The sequence below is a fragment of the Hippopotamus amphibius genome, chromosome 4, assembly GCF_030028045.1.
Source record: "Hippopotamus amphibius kiboko isolate mHipAmp2 chromosome 4, mHipAmp2.hap2, whole genome shotgun sequence".
Classification (NCBI taxonomy): Eukaryota; Metazoa; Chordata; class Mammalia; order Artiodactyla; family Hippopotamidae; genus Hippopotamus; species Hippopotamus amphibius.
Genome location: NC_080189.1, coordinates 14,482,321 through 14,507,492, shown reverse-complemented (window position 1 = coordinate 14,507,492; position 25,172 = coordinate 14,482,321). Strand labels below are relative to the sequence as shown.

At 45.0% G+C, this 25,172-nt stretch overlaps 1 protein-coding gene across 1 annotated transcript; it reads left to right on the top strand.

Annotated features, from left to right (window-relative positions):
- Positions 1–18,355, top strand: RAB19 (RAB19, member RAS oncogene family). The gene is made up of 4 exons (XM_057732693.1): positions 1–132; positions 2,891–3,103; positions 4,602–4,785; positions 17,067–18,355. Exons 2-4 carry the CDS (start codon positions 2,903–2,905, stop codon positions 17,333–17,335), a joined length of 654 nt encoding a protein of 217 aa, XP_057588676.1. The 5' UTR covers positions 1–132; positions 2,891–2,902; the 3' UTR covers positions 17,336–18,355.
- Positions 18,356–25,172: the final 6,817 nt, after the last annotated feature.

Sequence of the window (25,172 nt, the reverse complement as noted above, 5' to 3'; positions counted from 1 at the left end):
TGTCACCTGGGGACAGAACTACAGTTCCCACCACGCCTCGAGCCAGGAGGAAGAAGGGGCACGGAGGGCCAAAAGGAAAACCAGGAGAAAGAGCAAACATTACCTACTGGCAGCGGTGAGAGAGCCAGACAGGTAAGCAACAGGCGCAGGTTACAGGATGTAGTAAGGAGGGTGTTGGAGGGTGGATACCGCTCGTTTTTCCTTGCAGGGAGTGTAGGCTGAGGTAAAGGGGGCTTTTGCGGAAACCCGAGGACTTACTTGCGGGGCGGAGCGGGGTGGGGCGTGCGATGGAAGTAAGATTTCAGCTCAGATTACAGGGATAAGACACCGGAAGTGGAATGGCTTTCTTTATTTGAAAAGCCAGAGAGGTAAAAAAAAGTGGTTTGATTGTGTCTCTTGTCTGCTGGATCTTTTCGCCATAGTGATTTCAGAGGTGTCCAAGAGAAGTGTGGCATCCTCCATCCACTTACAGCTCGCAGTCTTTACATACAGGTTTTAATCTGTGTGATGCTACAGACTTGCCCTTTTCTATGACTTCTGAGAAAACCAAAAAATAAAACTGGGGGAAATGAAGAAGGCTGTCACAGGCAGGATCAATGTGCAGCACATTAAATTTAGTCATCAAATGAAATAAGGTTTCCTGTATTTTTATGAGACATTTGACGAGGAGACCCAACACAACTGAAGAACAGTCGAAGGGCCCAGGGATATCTGCCTTGAGGGAACATCCTTAAGGGGACGTGCTTGCTGTTCCAAACATCTGCTGTCGTGTGGAGTAGGAGTCCTGGGGTAGCATGAGGGTCCACAGGGGGGAACCTCAGGGAGACAGATTTCAACCCCATGTAAGTTAGAGCTGTGCATACAACATGGATTTTTTTTTTTTAACTAACTTCTGACCACCCTCTCCTATGGGTGTGTTTGGGTTTTTTTAATACATTTATTTACTTATTTATTTATTTATTGTCTGCGTTGGGTCTTTGTTGCTGCGCTCCAGCTTTCTATAGTTGTGGTGAGCAGGGGCTACGCTTCACTGCGGTGTGCAGGCTTCTCATTGTGGTGGCTTCTCTTGTTGCAGAGCACATGGGCTTTAGTAGTTGTGGCTCGCGAGCTCTAGAACACAGGCTCAGTAGTTGTGGCGCAAGGGCTTAGTTGCTCCATAGCACGTGGGATCTTCCCAGACCAGGGCTCGAACCCATATCCCCTGCATTGGCAGGATGATTCTTAACCACTGTGCCAGCAGGGAAGTCCCAACATAGATTTTTTTTCAGGAGGTAGTGAGCTCCTTGTGATATGAGATGTTGAAGCCTAGGTGGATGTTTAAGCAGAGATGCTGAGGGTGGGAATAAAGTTTCAGGTGGGGGACTTCCTAGGTGGTGCAGTGGGTAAGAATCCACCAGCCAATGCAGGGGACATGGGTTCGATCCCTGCCCCAGGAAGATACCACATGACTCGGAGCAACTAAGCCCGTGCGCCACAACTATTGAGCCTGTGCTCTACAGCCTGTGAGCCACAACTACTGAGCCCATGTGCCGCAACTACTGAAGCCCACGCACCTAGAGCCCGTGCTCTACAACAAGAGAAGCCACGGCAATGAGAAGCCCGCGCACCACAACGAAGAGCAGCCCCCGCTCGCCGCAACTAGAGAAAGCCTGTGTGCAGCAACGAAGACCCAACGCAGCCAATAAAATAAATAAATAAATAAATAAATAAATTTATTTTAAAAAAACGTTTCAGGTGGGCAAGTGTGTTGATCTAGACTTCCCGAGCCTAGCTAGTCATCAAAATCACCTGCGAGTGTGTGCATGTTTTTAAATCTACTTAGCAGATCTAAGATGGGCTCCAGGAATATATATATATATTTAATTATCTTCCCAGGTAATTCTGATAATCAGTTAGTTTGGAGACACTGTCATGAGAAACTTTCTTTTCCAGCCTGTGGTAGAATATGGCACAAACATTAGAACTATAGGGGTTTTTTTGTTTGTTTTGTTTTGCCACGCCTCGAGGCTTGTGGGGTCCTAGTTCCCCAACCAGGGATCGAAACTGAGCCCTTGGCAGTGAAGACGCAGAGTCCTAACCACTGGACTGCCAGGGAATTCCCCACAGTGTTCATTTTGAATATTCTCAAAGTCATAATTTCCGGGACAAGAAAAATCAGGTGCCAACCAGAAGAAAAGGGGTATTTGATGTTTCCTGAAACTGACTTGTCTGTCAGGTCTCACTGGTGCTTGCTGCTGGTTGTCTGGCCATTCGGTCTTCCAGTAGTTTGTCTTCCTGCCATGTGACATGGAATAAGCTGACAGCTAGGCATGTCTCCCACCTGATGAGTGGCAGGTGAAACACCCCTGCAAAGCCACAAGACATGTGAGATCTTAGTTCCCAGACCAGGGATCAAACCCGAGCCACCTGCAGTGGAAGCAGTGGAAGCACGAAGTCTTAACCACTGGACCGCCACGGAAGTCCCGGTCAATGCTGTCATCTGAGAGTGTTGACTGTGTACTGGGCCCAGCAGAGAACGGCAGTAAAACCTAGTCGTTCCAAGGTCATCCTAAAGTAAAGTCAATTCACCTAGGACAGGTAGCGTTTGTGGGGGCAGCTCCCTCCTACCTGACCATTAATTAATGTCCTTCTCCCACGAGGAAGTCAGTGCTAGGGAAGGAGTGACCTCCCTCTGTCTTGTCCTGTCCTGAATCCTGAAGGCCAAGGATAATTTCTGGCCCCTGGTAGCTGTTCACTAAAGCAGGGGTCCCCAATCCCACCGCCTGAACCACGCCCCCCCATCCGAGGAAAAATTGTCTTCCATGAAACCGGTCCCTGGTGCCGAAAAGGTTGGGGACCACTGCACTAAAGAGAGGCTGAATTCCTTCTTTTCTTCCTTGGTCCGTTCTAGGTGGCAAGAGCCATGCAATTCTCCAGCTCAGCCAGGGCAGCAGATGAGAACTTTGACTATTTGTTCAAGATCATCCTCATCGGGGATTCCAACGTGGGGAAGACGTGTGTGGTGCAGCATTTCAAGTCCGGGGTCTACACAGAGGCGCAGCAGAACACGATTGGGGTGGACTTCACCGTGCGCGCCCTGGAGATCGATGGCAAGAAAGTGAAGGTCAGAGAGGGCGGGGTGGGTCCGCCTCTTTTTAGCCGCAGCTCCTAACCCCGAAGCACATGCCTGAGGAGTAAAAGATTTAAATATGAAATATGAAATCATAAGAATACCAGGGAAAAATGGGAGTATTTCTTTTTATCACTGAAGAAGGGAGACATCAGGCTTTAAAGTCAGAGAAGAACCCAGAAGCCATAAAGGAAAATATTACTCCATCTAACTATTTAAAGGTCAAATTTATACTCTTCTATATAATCATATAAAGGTCAAATTTCTACATACTCAGAAATACCATAAACAAAGTCAAAAGATGAATGACAAACTGGAAAGAAACACTTGCAAATATGGAGCTGACAGAGGGCTAATTTCTTTGACATGAAAAGAGCTCTGATAAATATCAAAGAAAAGACCGACAACAAATACAAAAAGTAAGAACTTCACAGATTAAGCACAACTGCTACTTCACCACTTTTATATGAACTGGCTGATACATTTATATGAAGAAATAGAAGGTGCCCATTGTCACTTGTAATTTAAGAAATGAAATTATAATAACAGTGAGACAATATCTTTTACCCATTTGATCAAAAAAGATCAAAAGGTGTTGGTGAAAATGTAATAAATGGATCTTGTTTGGGATCCTTATTAAAGAAACACAATAGTGAAAAGACAGTTTGGAGCCAATCAGGAAAATTTAATACGGTCCGAGTATTAGATGATACTAAGGAGTTATTGAAAAGTTTATTAGCAGTGATAATGGTGTTATGGTTATGTAAGAAAATGTCCATTTTTATTAGGGATGTATATTGATGTGAGTAGGCATGAAATGACATGAAGTCTGGGATTCTCTTTAAAATAATACCTCGAAGAAATCAACAGAAAAGGCTCCATGAAGGAAGAGTGGCAAAATCTTGATAATTACATAGATATATGAGGGCTCACTGTTTTATTCTCTCTAGTTTGGCGTACGTTTGCCAACTTCCTTTAAAAAATAAATTTTATAAATAATGTGAGTGTGAAGAAGCAGGCACCCTCAGACACTGTTGGAGGGGGTGCAAATTGGTGCCACTGCCTGGGATGGTAATTTGGAAGGTAGTATTATGATGACACTTCTAAACACAAATAGCTGAATGGTCCTTTAAAATCAAAACAGTTTAGCCAATGCTATCACCTTTGCCAGTATTAACATCAGTGGGCAGACTCAAAAGATAAACCCCCAAATCTGGACGGAGGGATGAATATGGTGGAAAAGCAAAAGAACACCAGATCCCAGGACTTTGGATCCACCTCTCCAACTGAAGGGTCCCTTAGGTGATGGCTCCCAACCTGAAAGCACATCCAGATTACCCTGGGGAGCAACTGAAAAATCAGCTTCCGGGGCCCCACCCCAGACCTCCTGAACCTGGATCTCTAGAAGTGAGACCCAGGAAACGACAGGTGAGCAAGTTCCCATCAGGTGTGGGCATTCCTGATGCGGATCCCCCTTCCCGCCCTCCTCCAGATGCAGGTGTGGGACACCGCAGGCCAGGAGCGCTTCCGGACCATCACCCAAAGCTACTACCGCAGTGCCCACGCGGCCATCATTGCCTACGACCTCACCCGGCGGTCCACGTTCGAGTCTGTTCCTCACTGGATTCGCGAGATCGAGAAATACGGAGCTGCGAACTTGGTCATCATGCTGATTGGTATGTCGATTTCAATGTGTTTCGCTTTCCTTTACTGACCCCACCTCCCCGGCTGATGCGCAACCTTTTCTGTGTTTCCAATGACAGTGGAACAGGAAGTGATAAAAGTGCACGTGGTGGACGGGACCTCAGAAAACATCTGGGTCAGAAATTCCCATCAGGTTCACTTGGGGTGGTGTGAAGCTGTTAAGAATACAGATTCAGGGACTCCCCTGGTGGTCCAGTGGTTAAGATGCCACGCTTCCCCTACAGGGGGCACGGGTTCTATCCCTGGTCAGAGAACTAAGATTCCCAATGCTGTGTGATGTGGCCTAAATAATAAATAAATAAAATTAAAAAAAAAAAATACAGATTCCAAGGACCCACCTTAGAATTTCTCATTGCAAAAACCTGAGATGGGGCCCGGACATCCAGATGAAGGTGCACCCCAGCTCATTAGACACACATCTGTGCAGACTACACAGGAAGTACTCTGTAGGCTAAGCTTCACAGCGTCAGATGGCTCATAACTGATGACCCTCTTGAATGACTTCTCACACCTGCTAAGATCCTAAGCAAATCTTAAGAACAAGCCAACATCAGAATTAACAGCAACTTCAGCTACACAAAGTGAACTCATGGCTTGAAATACGTGCCGTCCCACTTTGCATTCAGAAACGGGTAACGTTCTGTCACTTCCCTAGAGCCTTAGCTTTGTAAGCAGCGCCCCCTTCTAAGAACACTACTGTTTACCAGGTGGCTGCTCAATTTTGGCAAGGCGGTTTAGGCTCTCGCTACTCAAAGTGTGGTCCGCGGACCAGCAGCATCAGCATCCCTGGTTGGTTTATTTGTTTTGTATTAAGACTTTTATTTTTGCAGAGCAGTTTAAGGTTCTCAGCAAAATTGAGGGGAAGGTACAGAGATTTCCCATATGCCCCCTGGACCCACATGCATAGCCCTTCCCATATAACATCTCCTACCAATGTGGTACATTTGTTACAAAGGATGAACCTACATTGACCTCACAGTCATCTGAAGTCTATAGTTTACATTATGGCTCATTCTTGGCGGTGTTCTATGTCTGAGGACAAGTATCCATCATGATGACACCATAGAGAGTATTTTCACTGCCCTAAAAATCCACAGCATCAGCATCACTTTGGGGTTTGTTAAAAGTGCCCCATCTCAGGCCCCATCCCACACCTACTGGATCCTAGAGAGATTCATATGCACTTACAGTCTGCAGAGCACAGGTCTCGCCAGCTGCTGTGGGCCTGAGGAGGAGCTAAACACTCCGAGTTTAATGGATTATTTATCCATGGACAAGCCTATCCCAGCTCTGTGGTAAGTTACGCTCTGAGCCTTAGTTTCCCCATCTATAACAGGCGACCAGTATTCACTGCGGTGGTAAAAATGTAGGGAGATAATGTGTATACGTTGCTCGACAGTGCCTGGCACATAGTAAGTGCTTCATACAGGGTGGGATTTGTTTCTAGAAAGTTTGAGGGAACTAACTCATCCATCTTAAACAATGGATGGGGGGCTTATGGTGAGGGTACAAGTCCCCGGGACCTAGGAAAGGTCAGCAGTCAGCCCAGCCAGAGCAGGAGCCATAGTGGAGCCAGGCCACCCACCGCAAGCGGGAAGCTGGGGACCCTCCTCTCAGGGCCGGGCTCTGTGCACCAGCCTCCTTCACTACGGTGTGTCTGTTTCCTCTCGCAGAGCTGCTGCTTCCATTCAGGATAGTGTGAGCCTACCGCACGCTCACCCCGAACCCTCCCGCCTGGGTTCCTCAAAGCATCATCTCCAGTCTGCTCCCGCCACAAAATCCCTCATTCTCGCGTACCCTCTAGCTCACAGTGCTCAGAAAGGAAATCCCATGGCCCCGTTCCTTTTTTTTTTTTAATTCTTCTTAAAAATATATTTATTTATTTGGCTGCGCTGGGTTTTAGCTGTGGCATGTGGGATCTTCGTTGCCAAGTGTGGGATCTTTAGTTGTAGCATGTGGGATCTTTAGTTGCAGCATGCATGCGAGGGAGATCTAGTTCCCTGACCAGGCATTGAACCCGGGCCCCCTGCATGGGGATCGAGGCGTCTTAACCCCTGGACCACCAGGGAAGTCCCTCCCCATCCTTTTTTTTTTCATGGCAAAGCCTGGCCCAGGCTGCTAGCAAACCTCAGGGTAGGCAGGCCTGGGGTGAGGTGCCCACCATGAATCAAGCAGCCGGGCACTGATGGGGGCAGCAGTCACAGGAAGGCCCGCCGGGCTGCAGATGGTCCACAGAAGGGGTCACTGGCACACGCTGTTGGCACGTCTAGCCCGTTTATTATTACCGTCGCGATTCCAGAAAGGACGTGTTATTCTAGAACCATATTTCCCTGTCCTTGCTGTTTTAAGTCATAGTCTAGCCCCTATCATGTGCACAGCCTTGAAGAAAATGCTGCTTCGCAACTCATTCTGCTTCTTGGAACTTAAGAATCAAAGTCATTCCAAGAGCCTAGATGGGGCTCATCCCTTCTGGCTGCATCAGATCAAAAGTCCCTGATCCACAGCCAGCTGCCAAAGAAAATGCACCTCAAATTTAGCTCCTTTTCTCAGAGGGGTTGTCGTTTCCCTCATGGCAGAAACCAGGAGAGATTAGTGAGGCTGGGAGGCAGCTTCCACACAGAGGGCGACTTGTCTTTTTGGGGGAAGAGTGAGCTGCCTCTTCTCTCTTTTTACTTCTCAGCCAAAGGTCCCCTTTGGGACCAGAAACTTTTCCAATTTGACTTCTGATATAAAGGACACTTCTTCTAAAGGCAGAGTTCAGAGTTATAAAAATAAACACTGACCCCCAAAAGAGACGTGTTTCTTCCTCAGTAATCACTTCTTTGAAGCACCAAGGAGGACACTGTCCAAGGTTTCTGACACCCTTCACAACAGCTGCTCCTAAGGTGGAAGGACCAGGAGGGGTGACAGGAAGATGTGATGACAGGTGACATTTACTAAACTCCAGAGTCCGCCCCTGGGTCCCTTCATTTAATCCTCACAACCATCCTAAGAAGCAGAGATGACCATCCCCGTTTCCCAGCTGAGGAAACCAACACCTCTGGGGGTTAAGTATCCTGCCAAGTAACTCTGCTGAGTTACCTACTGACAGGTGAAGCAGAGTTTGAACCGGAGTCCCCTGTGGTTCAGTTCCTGTCCAACCATTTTCCAGTAGCTGATCAAGCCAAAAGTCCCCCAGGGCACCCTGAAACTCTGGTTGAGGCAGTGTCTCGTCCACTCTAGCGCCTGGACTTTGCAGTCAGACAGATTTGGGTTCAAATCTCCCTCTCTGTTCTTCCTGTCTGAACTTGGTCTCATCCCTGTCTCTCAATTTCTACTTTCTCATCTATAAAACTGGTACCTGCTTCAAAGGTACTGTTGAATTGAGAGGATTAAACAAAGTAACATATAAAGCACTTAGCACAGTGCTGAGACCTCAATCCAGGGAAGCCGTCCTGCCCTGCTGAACTAGGGGCTCAGAGGCCCCGAGGGGCAGAGCTGAGCAGGCAGGGAAGAGGGAACCTCACCAAAGGTAGTTCCCAGGAAAAGCGAAGCTTAGGTGTGAATCCCGTTCATCTCACCGAGGGGAACCACGCAGCTCTAATCTCACTGGACGTTTCCCCAGGAAGATGGGCTGGATCCCTTTTCCATTAAATTCACAAACTACCCAGGAAACCTTGAAGCAGCAGAACCTCGAAAGCAGCCATTGCAAAGCCGCCCTGCCGGGCCATCCCCTCCGGGCTATCTTTGGAAGACCGCACCCTTCTCTACCGCCCTCGTCTCCCTTGCTGGCCCCGCCCCGCCTCCCTTGCTGGCCCCGCCCTCGCCTCCCTTGCTGGCCCCGCCCCCGCCAGCACCGTCCTTAACTCCTCCTCCCCCTGCTGCGGAAACAGGTGCGGCAGAGGAGCCGGACCAATGCCGAGACGTGGCGGGATTTCCAGGAATCTCACAACGTTTCCTTGGTATTTACTCCCTGCTCTGTCTGTTGTAACAAACGTCTCTGCCCCACTTCTTCACTGGGTCTAGAAACGCTCCCAGAGATGATCCGGAAGTGCCCCCAGGACCGTTCACGGCGCATCCAATCCCGAGGGCTGACGCAAGAGGTCTGCCTGTTGACTGTCAGTGGCCTCATCGCCTTAACCTGGGACAGTCAACTGTGTTGTTCCTTCACAGAAGTGTCCCTGCCCCTTTCATCATATTTTCCATTCTGTCTCCACAGTTCTTCACACAAATGACTCTCTCTCTGTCACAAGTTTACCCCAGCCCCTCGAGGCCACGTCACCACCACACAAAAATCAGAGACGATTGTGCGCATTGATGTGTCCTGTATCCCCGCTCCAGCCATCCACAGGGAGCCTGGCTCCTCAGGAGCGTCCCTCTGTTTAAAACCCTCCGTGTCCGCATAGCCCCCAAGACAATGCACGAACTCCTGAACACTATTCACAAGCTGCCCGGCTCTCCCCCTGGAGACAGCTGCGGCTTATCTTTTCTCATTCCCCCTCTGCTCTGTTTCTGACTTCTTTCGTCTGTCTACTCCCTCAGAGTAAGGGTTTAGGAGCCAACTTCCTTTTGTAGGTTATGTGGATGTTCTGTCTCCTAACTTTCTTTGGCAGCTGCTATTTTTCCCCTTTGGATCTCGGGCAAACTTTCCATTTACACTCCTGCTATATTTGAAGGTCCACAATCTCTCAGCAAAAACTCTTAGGACCCGAGATTTCACAGTTCAGAATTTGTCAGATCTTAGAAGGGTCCATTCTATGTTATGTAATACACTCAGGCTCTGGGCCAACGCCCCGTGGTCAAATGCATTAATATTTATGCAGTGAGGGCTTCCCTGGTGGCGCAGTGGTTACGAATCCACCTGCCACTGCAGGGGACACAGGTTCGATCCCTGCTCCAGGAAGATCCCACATGCCTCGGAGCAACTAAGCCCGTGCACCACAACTACTGAAGCTTGCACACCTAGAGCCCGTGCTCTGCAACGAGAGAAGCCATGGCAATGAGGAGCCTGTGCACCACAACAAAGAGTAGCCCCCACTCACCAAAACTAGAGAAAGCCCATATGCAGCAACGAAGACCCAACACAGCCAATACATAAATAAATAAATTTATTTTTAAAAATTTATGCAGTGAAATGTATGACTAATCATACAAAGCAGGTCAAATAAAAACTTCAAATGGCCAGTTGAGGGCAGATTTTACTGTGACACGAGTTATCAAAAAACTTAGGAGTCTGGAGTGTTTTGGATTTGGGAAATGCAGATAAGGGATTGTACACCTGTACCACCACCAACTCGTACTGCTCACCTGGTCCTTAGTGTGTAGTCTTTCCTGACCTGTCTCTGCCTGGTAAATGCTTGTATAGCTATGTAATTGTCCATGTATCTCTCGTGCCTTCCTGACAAGATGAAGAACCCCTTCCCATATCTCTCTGGGTGCCCAACACAGAGCACTTAGCAAGCAAGGACTTGGATTCCATGTAGCAAACACACTTTCTTTCCCTTCCACCAGGTGTCCTGGTCCATCCTGACATGTGCAGCCACCAACTTCGGGGAGGCTGCACAGCAGACAGTCAGGGCTATTAATCTGCTGTGGCAAAGGGGCAGCTGGGAAGAGCAGATTATAAATGCAACCTGGCCCAGAACCCATAGACCAAAGTGAGGGATGCAGAGTGGTAGGTCAGACTCTGAGGTCAGGGATTCCTACTTCCACAGCGTCCTGTCCTCCACCAACCAAGAAGCAGGGCTTTGCCCCCAGCTTAAATCTCACTAGCTATAAAAATGCATATAGTTCTCTTGAAGGTACTACGTGAATGTTTCCTGTGGCTGCTGTAACAAATTACCATAAACAGAGTGGCTTATAAACCACAGAAATTTGACCTCTCTCAGTTTGGGATGCCAGAAATCTGAAGTCAATATCACTGGGCCGAAATCAAGGTGTCAGCAGGGCCATGCCTCCTCTGGAGGCTCTTGGGGAGAGGCTGTTCCTTGCCTCACCAGCTTCTGGTGGCTGTCAGCATTCTTTGGCTTGTGGCCCCGTCACTCCAGTGTCTGCCATCTTCATATCCTCTATGTTTGCAGTCAAGTCTCCGTCTACCCGGCTCTTATAAGAATACTGTACACAATGATATTTAGGGCCCACCCAGCTAATCCAAGATATCTTCCTCTCCCCACCCCCATCTCAAAATCCTTAACTTAATCACATGGCAAATACCTTGTTTCCAAATAAGGTAACAGTTACAGTTTCCAGGGATTAGAACCTGGTGTCTTTGGGACCATTTTTCAGCCTACCACAGTACAGGAAGCTGTAATGTCCACTGAAAAAATTCCTGGGTTTGGCCTTAATTTGGGATAATTGTGATCTAAGTCTAGTTTTGTCAATGAGGTTAGTGACTGTTACTATGAGAAAGTACTTTTTCCCCGAATCCCTTTTATTGGGACATGTTTAAAGAGAAGTACATCAACACTGATTTATCACAAACACAGGAACACCTGTGTAAACACCCTGCTCCTCAGGTCAAAAAAGAGAATATGGCCAGCACCCTCCCTTCAGTCTCCCCTTCATGCCCCTCCCAATTCCTCCCTCTCCTCCCCCAAAGGTAAACACAACATGCCTTTCAGGGTGATTCTCCCTTCCTTCCCAATATCATCTTACCACCTAACCCCACATAACTAAATGCTGCAGTTTTGTTTTGCTATTGTTTTTGAAGTTTGTAGAAGTGGAATCATACAAATATCTTTTATGTCTAAGCTTCTTTGCCTCAACATGGAGTTTATGAGTTTCACCCACACTGTTGCATGTAAGTGTAACCTATTCTTTTCTTTTTTTTATAAATGTATTTATTTATTTATTTATTTATTTATGTGTTTTATTGGCTGTGTTGGGTCTTTTTTGCTGTGCGCAGGCTCTCTTTTTGGTTGTGGTAAGTGGGGGCCACTCCTCGTTGTGGTGCATGGGTTCCTCATTGCCGTGGCTTCTCTTCTTGTGGAGCACGGGCTCTAGGCGCGTGGGCTTCAGTAGTTGCAGCACATGGGCTCAATAGTTGTGGCTCATGGGCTCTAAAACGCAGGCTCAATATGTGGCACACAGGCTCAGTCGCTCCATGGCATGTGGGATTTTCCCGGAGCAGGGATTGAACCTGTGTCCCCCACATTGCCAGGCGGACTCTCAACCACTGCGCCACCTAGGAAGCCCAAGTGTAACCTATTCTTTTGCATAATTTGTATAATCTTCCTTTGCAAAGTCTCTCTCTCTTTTTTTTTTTGAAGGTTTGTTTATTTATTTTTGTGTTTTATTGGCTGTGTTGGGTCTTTGTTGCTGTGCACGGGTTTTCTCTAGTTGTGGTGAGTGGGGGCTACTCTTCGTTGCAGTGCATGGGCTTCTCATTGTGGTGGCTTCCCTTGTTGCAGAGCACGGGCTCTAGGCACACGGGCTTCAGTAGTTGTGGCAGGGGGGCTCAGTAGTTGCGGCTTGCAGGCTCTAGAGGGCAGGCTCAGTAGTTGTGGCGCACAGGCTTAGCTGCTCCTCGGCATGTGGGATCTTCCTGGAGCAGTGATCGAACCACTGTCCCCTGCATTGGCAGATGGATTCTTAACCACTGCACCACCAGGGAAGTCCCTCTCTTCTTTCTGTTGGTGATAGACATTTGAGTTTTTTCAGTTTGGAACGATTAGGAAAATTACTGTTCTGGACATCCTTGTATATGTTTATTGATGCACATGGGCACGTGTTTCTGTTGCGTACATACCTGGGAGCAGAACTGCATGTTCCTGCAATTCTAGTAAGATCATCTCAGGCTCCATATTCCTGCCTGCAGGGTCTACAAGTTCTGGTTGTTCTACATCCTCACCAGCACTTGCTATTATCAGATCTTTTCATTTCATCCATCCTGATAAATGTGTCATGATCTCACTAGTGTTTTTTTTTTTCCTAACACACCTTTATTGGAGAATAATTGCTTTACAATATTGTGTTAGTTTCCGCTGTACAACAAAGCAAATCAGCTATATGTGTACATATATCCCCATCACTAGTGGTTTTTATTTGCATTTCCCTGTTCATTGATGAGGTTAAGCACCTTTTCATACACTTGTTAGCTATTTGGATATTCTCTTTTCAAGTCTCATGCCCATTTTTCCACCTATTGTTTGTCTTTTTCATATTGATTCCTACGAGCACCTTATGTTTTCTGGAAATAATCTTTGTTGGTTTGGGTCTTTCAGGAAGATGTCAGGACAGGATCCGATAGACATGCAAGAGATTTATTGGGAGAAATGGCTGTGAAGGGTAAAGAGGAGGCAGCAGAAGGAGGCAGGGAAAGTCTTCTATGTGATGCAGACCTGCCCCTGGGAAGGAGAGAATGGAGGCAGGAGAATGGTGTCTAAGAAAGGTTCATTCAGCCCTGAACCAAAGTTGCCTGAGAGAGGAAAGGAATCCTGATCTCTGCAGCAGGGGCCTGTGTTAGTGCTCCCTGTGCTGGGGTCCCTGCATCAGCTGGCAGAGGACAGTGGGGTAGCAGCTGGGCTGTGGTCAGTTCTTTTGAAGGAGCTCTGAGTCCTTTGTCAATTACATGTGTTGCAAATACATCTTTCACTTTTGTTTATTTTAAATTTTATTTATTTATTTACTTATTTATTTATTTTCAATGTTTTGGCCGCACCGTGTGGCAATGTGGGGTCTTAGTTCCTCAATCAGGAATTGAACCCAAGCCCCCTGCATTGGAAGCTTGGAGTCTTAACCACTGGACCACCAGGGAAGTCCCTCATCTTTCACTGTTTTACTCTCAGAGTTCCTCTTCACTCTCCTGATGGTGTATTTTGATGAACAGACATTCTTAATATTAATATATTTCAATCCATTAATCTCTTCCTTAATGATAATTACTTCCTGTGTCCTATGTAGGAAAATTTATCACAATTGAAATCACTAACATAGCCTTACGTTATCTTTTGAAGCTTGCTTGCTATATTGGTTTATAATTTATTATGACTTTTACATTTAGATCTGCAATCTACCCAGCATTGATTTTGGTGCACAGTGAGAGGTCTGGACCAAAAACTTATGACTTTTCATGTGAAGATCCAATTGCCTCAGTACTATTGACTAAAAAAGCAATCTTTTCCACTGCTCTGTGGTACCATCTTTCTGTGAAGGGTACATATATTCGTGAGTTTGTTTCTGAGCTTTTTTATTCTACTCCACTGGTCTATTTCACGCATTTTCTTGGAGGGCAAAAATATTTTAAATATTACAATGGTTTGTTGCCTCCAAAGGGCCAGATATACAGTTTGTATCTGTGGTATTAAAATTTTGTAGTATCTGAACACAAATGTTTACTGCAGCTCTACTCATAATAATAAAAAACTATGGGCTTCCTAGGTGGCGCAGTGGTTGAGAATCCGCCTGCCAATGCAGGGGACACGGGTTCGATCCCTGCCCCAGGAATATCCCACGTGCCACAGAGCAACTAAGCCTGTGCGCCACACACACACACAAAATTAATAAATAAAAAAATAAAAAACTAGAACCAACACAATTTCCTTCAAATGGATGGATAGTTAAACAAACTGTGGTACACCCATACCATGGAACATGACTCAGCAATAACAGAGAAGGAACTACTGATACATACATCACCCTGATGGTTCTCAAGGGAATTAGGCTGAGAAAAGCCAATCTCAAAAGGCTACCTACTCGGGACTTCCTAGGTGGCACAGTGGTTAAGAATCCGCCTGCCAATGCAGGGGACACAGGTTCGATCCCTGCTCCAGGAAGATCCCACATGCCACATTCTTGAAATGACATATAAAGATGGAGAACAGATGAGTGGTGGCCAGGGGTCAGGAATTAGAGCTGGTGGAGGTTGTAAAGAGTAGCACAGGGAGCACTTCATGGTGGTGGAACTGTTCTGTATCTTGACTGCAGTGGAGGGTGTAAAGATCTACACATGTGATCAACTTGATCAACTTGCACACACACACACGCACACACACACAAAGGAGTGTATGTATAACCTGTGAAATCTGCATAAGTTCTATGGGTTGTATCAGTGTCAATTTCCTGGTTTTGATATTGTACTGTAGTTGTGCAAGAGGTTACCATCGGTGGAATCCGGGTGAAGGGTACACTGGACCTCCCTGAACGTGTATGTGTATATATATATACACACACAGACAATTTTTTTTGCAATTTCCTGTGAATCTAGATTTTTTTTTTCCCAAATAAGAAATTTTAATGTTTTTCATACAGGAAGGGGTAAATTAGGGAGGAAAAAGATCTAAAAAGACTCTTTATGGGGACAATAAAGAAACACTGGTCTAGCCCATCATAATTACTTTAGCTTTGTAATAAACATTAATGTCTGGTAAAACAAACCTGGTGAGAAAGTAATTTCGCCTTTAGATTCCTGCCTCAGAGAGATCAAAGTCCAGGGACTGGATGAATGTAGGGATTGAGAAGAAGGAGTAAAAGAAGTGGGGTATTTCTCTTACAGTCAATCTGGGGCTGTGCTGGTAAAATCCCTCATCGAGCTTCCTGGGGGAATTGCAAAGATTCTATGTCTTGAGGGGGGTGGCAGTTATAAGACATAGTCATTTGTCAAAACTCACTGACCTGTGCTTCAAGTCTGTGCATTTTATTGCATGTAAATTATAGCTTCGTCCTTCATTCTTCACTCCACGCCTTCAATCCAACAAACCCTCATCACAGTCTCCTCAGTGAGACCAGGACCTGTCTCACAGTCTCAACACTTAGAAAAAATAAGAGTGAAAAGAGGAACAAGATGTGAAGGAAGAGGAGAGAAGACAGAGGGAGTCACTGGCACAGCCTTTACCTTTTCGCACCTGGCAGGAAAGACAGTCCCCAAATACAGGGGCTCCAGCTGTCCCGGGTAATGAAACACACACCTCCGGCCCATTCCTAGCAGCTCTTAAAGCTCTTACAGGACAGTGAATTAACACAGCAGCTCCATCAAAACTTTGATTCAAAAAGACACATGCACCCCAGTGTTCACAGCAGCACTATTCTCAACAACCAAGACACGGAAGGAACCTCAGTGTCCATCGGCAGATGAATAGATAAAGAAGGTGTGGTAACTATATACAATAGAATATTAGCCCTAAAAAAAGAATGAAATAATGCCATTTGCAGCAGTATGGCTGGACCTAGAGATTGTCATACTGAGTGAAGTAAGTCAGACAGAGACAAATATCATGTGATATCACGTATATGTGGAATCTTAAAAAATGATAAACAGGGCTTCCCTGGTGGCACAGTGGTTAAGAATCCACCTGCCAATGCAGGGGACATGGGTTCAAGCCCTTGTCTGTGAAGATCCCACGTGCCATGGAGCAACTAAAGCCGTGCAACACAACTACTGAGCCTGCGCTCTAGAGCCCAAGTGCCACAACTACTGAAGCCTGTGTGCCTAGAGCCTGTGCTCCGCAACAAGAGAAGCCACCACAAAGAGAAGCCTGCACAACCTAACGGAAGAGTAGCCCCCACTCGCCACAACTAGAGAAAGCCTGCACACAGCAACAAAGACCCAACGCAGCCAAAAAAAAAAAAAAAAAAAAAGATATAAATGAACTTATTTATAAAACAGAGACAGGGACTTCCCTGGCAGTCCAGCAGTTAAGACTCCACGCTTCCAATGCAGGGGCGTGGGTTCAATCCCTGGTCGGGGAACTAAGATCCCACATGCCACACTGTGCAGCCAAAATCAAACCAAGACAAAACAAACAAAACAAAACAAAACAAAAAAGCAGAGGCAGAGTCACAGACAGAAAACAAACTTATGGTTACCAGAGGAGGAGGGCGGGGAGGGATAAATTAAGAGTTTGGGATTAACAGATACACACTACTAAATATAAAACAGACAGCCAACAAGGACCTACTGTATAGCACAGGGAACTCCACTCAATATCTGGTAATAAACTATAATGGAAAAAAATCTGAAAATTTAATATATATAAATGTATATATCTATATAAACATAAATAAAATAAAAATATTAAATATAACTGAATCACTTTTCTGTACACCAGAAACTAACACAACATTATAAATCAACTGTACTTCAATTAAAAAAAAAAAAGCTAGTGGCTCTGTTTCCATTCATCCATGGGTTCATTTTCAGTAAATCTGCCATCAGTAACTATTTGTGAACGAATGCATGGGCACATATTGCTGAACTAAAATGTTCTTTTTAAAGTTCACCTTTTAAAAAAACAGATTAAGTCACTCACCGGAATATTTGCTTCTCTCTCACTCCCAGGGAACAAATGTGACATGTGGGAAAAACGGCACGTTCTGTTTGAGGATGCCTGCACACTGGCTGAGAAATATGGCCTCCTGGCTGTTTTGGAGACATCTGCCAAGGAGTCCAAGAACATTGACGAGGTCTTCACGCTGATGGCCAGGGAGCTGATGGCCCGCCACACTCTGCCCTTTTACTGGGAGGGCACCCCGGGCAGCCTCCCCCTGGATTCCAGTCCCATCTTCACAGCCCCGGGTCCAAGGGAGAAGAGCCAGTGCACGTGTTGAGTATGTTTCCCGGGCTGGCTGCACCCAGCAGAGGCCACCTCTGAAACCAAGGGCAGCCAATGGTCTCGTGTCTGTTGAGTAGACCTTGGATCCCAGCGCAGACTGGCCAATCATCCCACTCCTTCCCACGTGGTGGCAAGGTGGGGGGGGGGGGGCGCCCTTTGCCTCAATTCACACCAGAGGCAGGAACCCTGACTCTGAGGACAGAGGACACCATTGTTTTTCTTGACGTTTCCTAGGATTCAAGGCACAGGGGTAGGAGGACAAGATTTGTTCCTTTTCATCTTTCCTTTTTCTGTTTCCCCAACCCTTCAGCTGTTTTCTACTGAAATTTGCTTCTCACTTGAAGAAGACAGTGAAGGAAAAAAGAAAAGAGGGATAGGAAAAGGAAAGAAGAGAGGGGAGATGTCTGGAACATTGCGGAGTGGTTTAAAACACTGCGGGCATGGGAAGATGGGGGAAAAGCCTGCGATGATGAACCAGATGCTGTTAACTTTTGCTTCCGGACATTCACACCTCGGGTCTTAGGTTGGGGAGCAAAGCTTTTTGACCTAAAGACTATAAATACTGTCTTGCCAAATGGTCAGGAGTCATGTGATGGAGAGAGAATTAGATTTCACTTTATCCTAGTTGGGCTGATTGGACCACCCTCCTAGGATGTGGGAGATGCCTACGATTTCTTTCTAAAATACCCAGTTATCTCCCAGATCAAAAGTTGTTTCTGAATTGAAATTAAATTGTCTCATAGACAAATATCAAACCGATACTGACCTTGCTGTTCAGCCGGGGCGTGCCGTGTACCCTCCGGAAACTGTCATAAACCTTGTTTTTTCAAAGCTCCCTGACAGTTGTTGTCGAGGATGTCTTGCAATCCTAATAAGAACCTCAAGGCCTGGTCCAGCCACATCAGCTCTGAGAGAGGAAATGTCTGTGAGAGGCTCACCCAGGGCCCAGGTGAGTCCCCCCAGGCATTTCTAGCCTTAGCACCACTATCCATAGGCTGAGACCAGTGCAAAACAGCCACTAGCCACGTGTGACTACTGAGTACTTGAAATTGGCTAATTTGAATTTCAGATGAGCTCTGAGTGTAAAATACATACCAGATTTTACAGACTTAGTATGAAAAAAAAAAGGAAAGTATCTTCCTAATAATTTTTATATTGATTATACATTAAAATGATATTTTAGATATTCTAGGTTAATAAAATATATATTAACATTCAGCTGTTTGTTCTTACTTTTTTTAATGTGGCAACTAGAAACTCTTAAATTATGCATGTGGCTTACACCATATACCCATTGGACAGTACACTAGAGCAACGCTACTCTAAGTGAAGTTCCCCAACCGCACCTATGAGAGTGGCCAGGGAATGCTTGTCTCGGATTCCTGACACCCATGGCTGACTGCCTGAATCAGAATCTTCTCAGAAACCCACACTTCACCAAGCTTGTTAGGTGATTCTCCTCACCATAAACCTTGAGAACTACTACTCTACAGAGGTTAGGTGAGGATGGGAGTGTAACCAAAGAGAATTAATTACATTTTAATTCACAGCAATATATATTTATTGCTGAAATGAACAACCTACCTTTTTTATTTTTTTTATTTTTTATTAAATTTATTTATTTATTTTAATTTTTATTTATTGGCTGCATTGGGTCTTTGTTGCTGTGCGCAGGCTTTCTGTAGTTGTGGAGAGCAGGGGTTACTCTTCATTGCAATGTGCAGGCTTCTTCTTGCAGTGGCTTCCCTTGCTGCAGAGCACGGACTCTAGGCCTGCAGGCTTCAGTAGTTGTGGCACCTGGGTTCTAGAGCGCAGGCTCAGTAGTTGTGGTGCATGGGCTTCGTTGCTCCGCGGCATGTGGGATCTTCCCAGACCAGGGCTCGAACCCGTGTCCCATGCACTGGCAGGCGGATTCTTAACCACTGCACCACCAGGGAAGCCCCAACCTACCTTTTTTAAACATGAGGGGAATCTAGTATAAGCCAGAAATAATAAATTCATCAAAGCAGATTAACCTTTTTTCACATGTATATTCTTGTTCTAAAGGTTACGAGAAGCAGGAATTCACAAGGCAGATCAGGAATACAAGCCACCGGGCAGTTTTCAGAGGAGGCAGTGAGCAGACAGTCATTAAGAAGGGGAAGGAATTAAACTTCAAAGCTTTTGCACAGCAAAGGAAACCATAAACAAGACGAAAAGACAACCCTCAGAATGGGAGAAAATATCTGCAAATGAAGCAACAGACAAAGGATTAATCTCCAAAATGTACAAACAGCTCATGGAACTCAATATCAAAAAACAAACAATCCAATTAAAAAATGGGCGGAAGACCTAAATAGACATTTCACCAAAGAAGACATACAGATGGCCAACAGAAACATGAAAATATGCTCAAATTCACTAATTATTAGAGAAATGCAAATCAAAACTACGATGAGGTCTCACCTCACACCGGTCAGAATGGCCATCATCACAAAATCTACAAAAAATAAATGCTGGAGAGGGTGTGGAGAAAAGGGAATCCTTTTGCACTGTTGATGGGAATATAAATTGATACAGCCACTGTAGAGAACAGTATGGAAGATGCCTTAGAGGACTGGGATGGGGAGGGTGGGGGGGACTCGAGGGAGGGCGGGGGGGGGAGTCAAGGGAGGGAGGGAATACGGGGATATGTGTATAAAAACAGATGATTGAACTTGGTGTACCCCACCGGAAAAAATAAAAAAAAATAAAAAATAAAAAAAAACAAAAAACAAAAAATAGAGCTACCATATGACCAAACAATTCCACTACTGGGCATATATCCTGAGAAAATCATAATTCAAAAGGACACAAGTACCCCCAGTGTTCATTACAGTGCTATTTGCAATACCCAGAACACGGAAACAACCTAAATGTCCATCAATGCATGAATAGATAAAGAAGATGTGGTACATATATACAATGGAATACGACTCAGCCATAAAAAGGAACAAAATTGGGTCATTTGTAGAGATGTGGATGGACCTGGAGTCTGTCATACAGAGTGAAGTAAGCCAAAAAGAGAAAAACAAATATCCTATATTAACGCCTATATGTGGAATCTAGAAAAATGGTACAGATGAACCTATTTGCAGGGCAGGAATAGAGACAAAGATGTAGAGAACAGACTTGTGGACACAGTGGGGATGGGGAGGGTGGGACGAATTGGGAGATTAGGATTGACATATATACACTGACATGGGTAAAATAACTAGTGGGAACCTGCTATAAAGCACAGGAAGCTCAGCTTGGTGCTCTGTGACGACCTACGTGGGTGGGATGGGGGTGTGGGGGAGGGAGGGAGGTCGGTCCAAGAGGGAGAGGGTATATGTATACATGTAGCTGACTCACTTCATTGTACAGCAGAAACTAACACATTGTAAAGCAATTATACTCCAATAAAAAAAAATTGGAAAAAAAAAGAGGAAGGAAAACAGTGGATAGGGGAAAGTATGTAGAGAAGAGAGGGGCTGAGCAGGATATGAGATTAATGGTTCACACCAATTCTCCTTCACTTATCTGCACATCAGTCTCAACCAATACTCGAAAACCTCATCAGCTTCTAGGAGGGTGCACTCTGCAGGTTATCTGGAATTGAAATATTCCTACCAACTGGTTACACATGTGAGAACAAGGTCACCTGAACACTAGCAACCTGTCATTAACCAGCGTGGGCTCCTGTTGAGATGATGGTGCTGGGACAGAAGTGCTGGAAAGGCCAAGCAGAGTGAAGCAGCTTCCCCGGCTGAGGGCATACAAAGATCTGCTCTGAAAAGAGGCGCAGGCTTTTCTGAAGCTCAGAGCTGGCTCTTACCACCCTATGAAGCTCGCTCAGGCAGGCTCTGCTTTAGAGCCATGGTCCAGGAAGGCACTGTGTTAACTGAATGCTGGCACTTTTCTCACATCCCCGAAGCTGTATAGTTGTTAACGAGTGAGTGATATGAAATTAAGTTCCGAAAGGGATACTTTGGAAGAATGAAAAGATTATATATGTATAAAATAGATAACTAATGAGAACATATTATATAGCGCAGGGAACTCTACTCAATGCACTGTGGTGACCTGAATGGGAAGGAAATCCAAAAGAGAGGGGATACATGTATATGTATGGTTGATTCATTTTGCTGTACAGCAGAAACTAACACAACATTGTAAAGCAACTATACTCCAATAGAAGTTAATTTTAAAAAGATTATGAATGTTTATTTCGTCTGCCAGTGTCAAGTACATTTCCATGCATGAGAAAATCTTTCAGTTAATATTTCATTGTTCATATATTATTCCTGAATCTTTTCCCCACTCTGTTACTGAAAAGGTCTATTACTAGTAACAGTAATAGTACTACTATGGCAATAATAACGGCAAACACTTACAGCAATTACTATGTGCCTGGCACTGTATCAGGCTTTTTCTCTTTTTCTTTTTTTGCCACATGGCTTGCAGGATCTTAGTTCCCTTACCAGGGATGGAACCCAGCCCCCTGCAGTGGAAGTGCAGGGTGCTAACCATTGGACAACCAGGGAGTTCCCCAATCATTTTATTTATACTGTCAGTGCATCCTGTCAAATATCTTTTGAAATAGGTACTATTTGTAATTCCTATTTAAAAAATGAGAAGGGCTTCCCTGGTGGCGTAGTGGTTAAGAATCAGCCTGCCAATGCAGGGGACACGGGTTCGAGCCCTGCTCTGGGACGTCCAGGAAGATCCCACATGCCGAGGAGCAATGAAGCCCATGTGCCACAACTACTGAGCCTGAGCTCTAGAGCCTGAGAGCCACAACTACTGAGCCCATGTGCCACAACTACTGAAGCCCGTGCACCTGGAGCCTGTGCTCCACAGCAAGAGAAGCCACTGCAATGAGAAGCCTGACCACTGCAACAAAGAGTAGCCCCCACTCTCTGAAACTAGAGAAAGCCTGTGTGCAGCAACAAAGACCCAACACAGCCAATAAATAAACAAATTTTTTTTTTTTTTTTTTAATGAGACTATGAGACACTGAGATTCAGGTCACACAGCTAGTAAGTGGCAGGACCAGGATTCAAACCCAATTCATCTGGCCCCAGAGCCCACTCTTAGCAATTATGCTGTACTCGCTCTCAGATAATGACCAGTACTAGAATTGGGCTCCATCGTATTAACCCCTCGTCATGCTCTAAACACACACACACAAAACACACTCACCGCAAGATAAACTCACATAGGGACTTCCCTGGTGGTCCAGTGGTTAAGAATCTGCCTTTAAAAGAGAGGACGCAGGTTTGATCCCTGGTCGAGGAACTAAGATCCCACATGCCATGGATCAACTAAGCCCACGCACCTCAGCTACAGAGTCCATGCACTCTGGAGCCCTCACGCCACAGCTAGAGAAGCCTGCACACTGCAACGAAGGAGACCCAGCACAGCCAAAAAATAAACTCACCTACAAACATTTCAATATCCTTCAAAGTAAAGTTGTGCAGCTCTATAAAAGAAGCTGAAGGGTAGAGAAGGCAGTGGGGAAGGGGCAGGGTGGAGAAAAGGTAGCAGGTTGGGTGGATTGGGCGAGTCCTATCTAACTGCAGGGGATTACGGAGGAGCTGTGCCTGAAATACGACCGGTCCAGATGAATGCTCTGGGATGATGATGTAGAAACTCCATTTCCCTCATATGTAAGGTGACGTGGCTGATCCAGGGCAAACCAGGCTGGCTTCTACCAGCCTGATGTTGAGCCATCGCAGCCCAAGATTTAGATTGAGAGGATGGGAAAGAACTTGGCCAGCAGCACGCATCTGTGCTCCCTGCCGGTACGTTGCAAACCTCCAGGTGACTGAGAAGAGGTTCTGAGGATTCATATCACCAAAGGCAATAACAGCACCTGCTTAATTTTTTTCATTTTCAACAATATCAGTATAATCTCTTCAAGAGCCTATGACCGATTCTTGAATGAACATGTGTAGATTTTACAATTCACAAATGATTTACTAGTTGGTTTACCATCAGCAGAAGGAGAGCTGCTAAAGTGGTTTTTTTTTTTTTTAATTTTAATTATTTTTATTTTTGGCTGCGTTTGGGTTGCTGCGTGTGGGCTTTTCTCTAGTTGTGGCAAGAGGGGGCTACTCTTCGCGGCGGTGAGTGGGCTTCTCATTGCAGTGGCTTCTCTTGTTGCAGAGTACGGGCTCTATGGCACACAGGCTTCAGTAGCTGTGGCGCACGGGCTTAGTTGCTCCACAGCAGACGTAGGATCTTCCCAGACCAGAGATCAAACCCGTGTCCCCTGTATTGGCAGGCGGATTCTTAACCACTGCACCACCAGGGAAGTCCTAAAGTGTTTTTGACATCATACAGTTGCTTTTGTGTTTATTCTTAACCATACATTGTTTAATTTATACCCCCAAATAATTGCCAAAGACTGGGAGTACCAGGAATGCTGAAAGTAAAGTACGAGTTAATAAGTAGCACAGAATAGGTGGTAATTCTGGGAACGTCCCTGGTGGTGCAGCAGTTAAGAATCCTCCTGCCAGTGCAGGGGACTCGGGTTCCATCCCTGGTCCGGGAATGGAACAACTAAGCCCGTGTGCCACAACTGCTGAAGCCCAAGCACCTAGAGCCCGTGCTCCACAGCAAGAGAAGCCACCACAATGAGAAGCCCATGCACCACAATGAAGAGTAGACTCGCTCACAACTAGAGAAGGCCCGCTTGTGGCAACGAAGACCTATCGCAACCAATAAATAATTTTTTTTAATGTTGTTAAAAAAAAAATAGGTGGTAATTCTGCAAAATCATCCAAAGTTTGTTCTTCACCTGAATAGAAGTTGCTTTTACCTATCATTTAGACTTGCATTTACTTATTCTTACACAGTGTATCAAGATGTCTCTAGGACTTGGAAGACCAACATTTAAAAGAGAGAATTATATTCAATTAGTTTTTCATTTGGGGGGAAATAGAATTATCCACACGTAACACGTTACTTTTCAGAAAGTCACTTGCAAATAGCAGCCTGAAACCTCATCTAATGTAGAAATGAAATTTCAATTACAAAAATAAAATTTATGACATTTGTAGAAACACCAAACCAGTTATTTTTTCCAAAAGTACAAGAAATAGGCATTCCCCATATAAGAGCTTGTGTGTGTGGCAATTGCCTGTCAGTATTTTACTGTCTATATGTTTCCAAAGCAAAACATAGGTTATTTTAAAATTCAGCAACATTTTAACATAAATAATAATTTCATTGTAGTGGGGGAAAAATCAGTATATCTGAACATAAATAAAGAATTTCACTCTTGGTGCCAGGTGCACAGTATTGTGAATGTAACTAATGCCACTGAATTGTACACTTAAAGATGGTTGATGGCCAATTTTACATTATATATATTTTACCACAATTTTTTGAAAAATTAATAATGTATTATAGCAAAACCCATTGATTGTGTACTTAAATGTGTGAATTGTATGGTACGTGAATTATATCTCACTAAAGCTGTTAAAAAGTGTTTTAAAATGAGCTCAAAAGGGCCTAAGGAGAACATAATTGCATTTTAAGCAAATTTCATAATACAATCTTTAATACTTTATCAGCCCTGAGTATCGCTTTTTAACTTTAACCATTGTATGTATACTGTACAAAAACACTGAAACACTTTTTTTAAATCCCTGAATTACTAAAATTATGTATTACTCAGAAACAACTGAGAAAGGGATTTGTCACTTGCAAAAAGCAAGAAAAAACAAAACAAACAAAAAAACCCAGTGAGAAACACTGGCTTTAGAAAAGCTGATTCTTTCCCCAATGTAGCATTTTTAATAATTCTTTCTTCTGCTGCACACTGA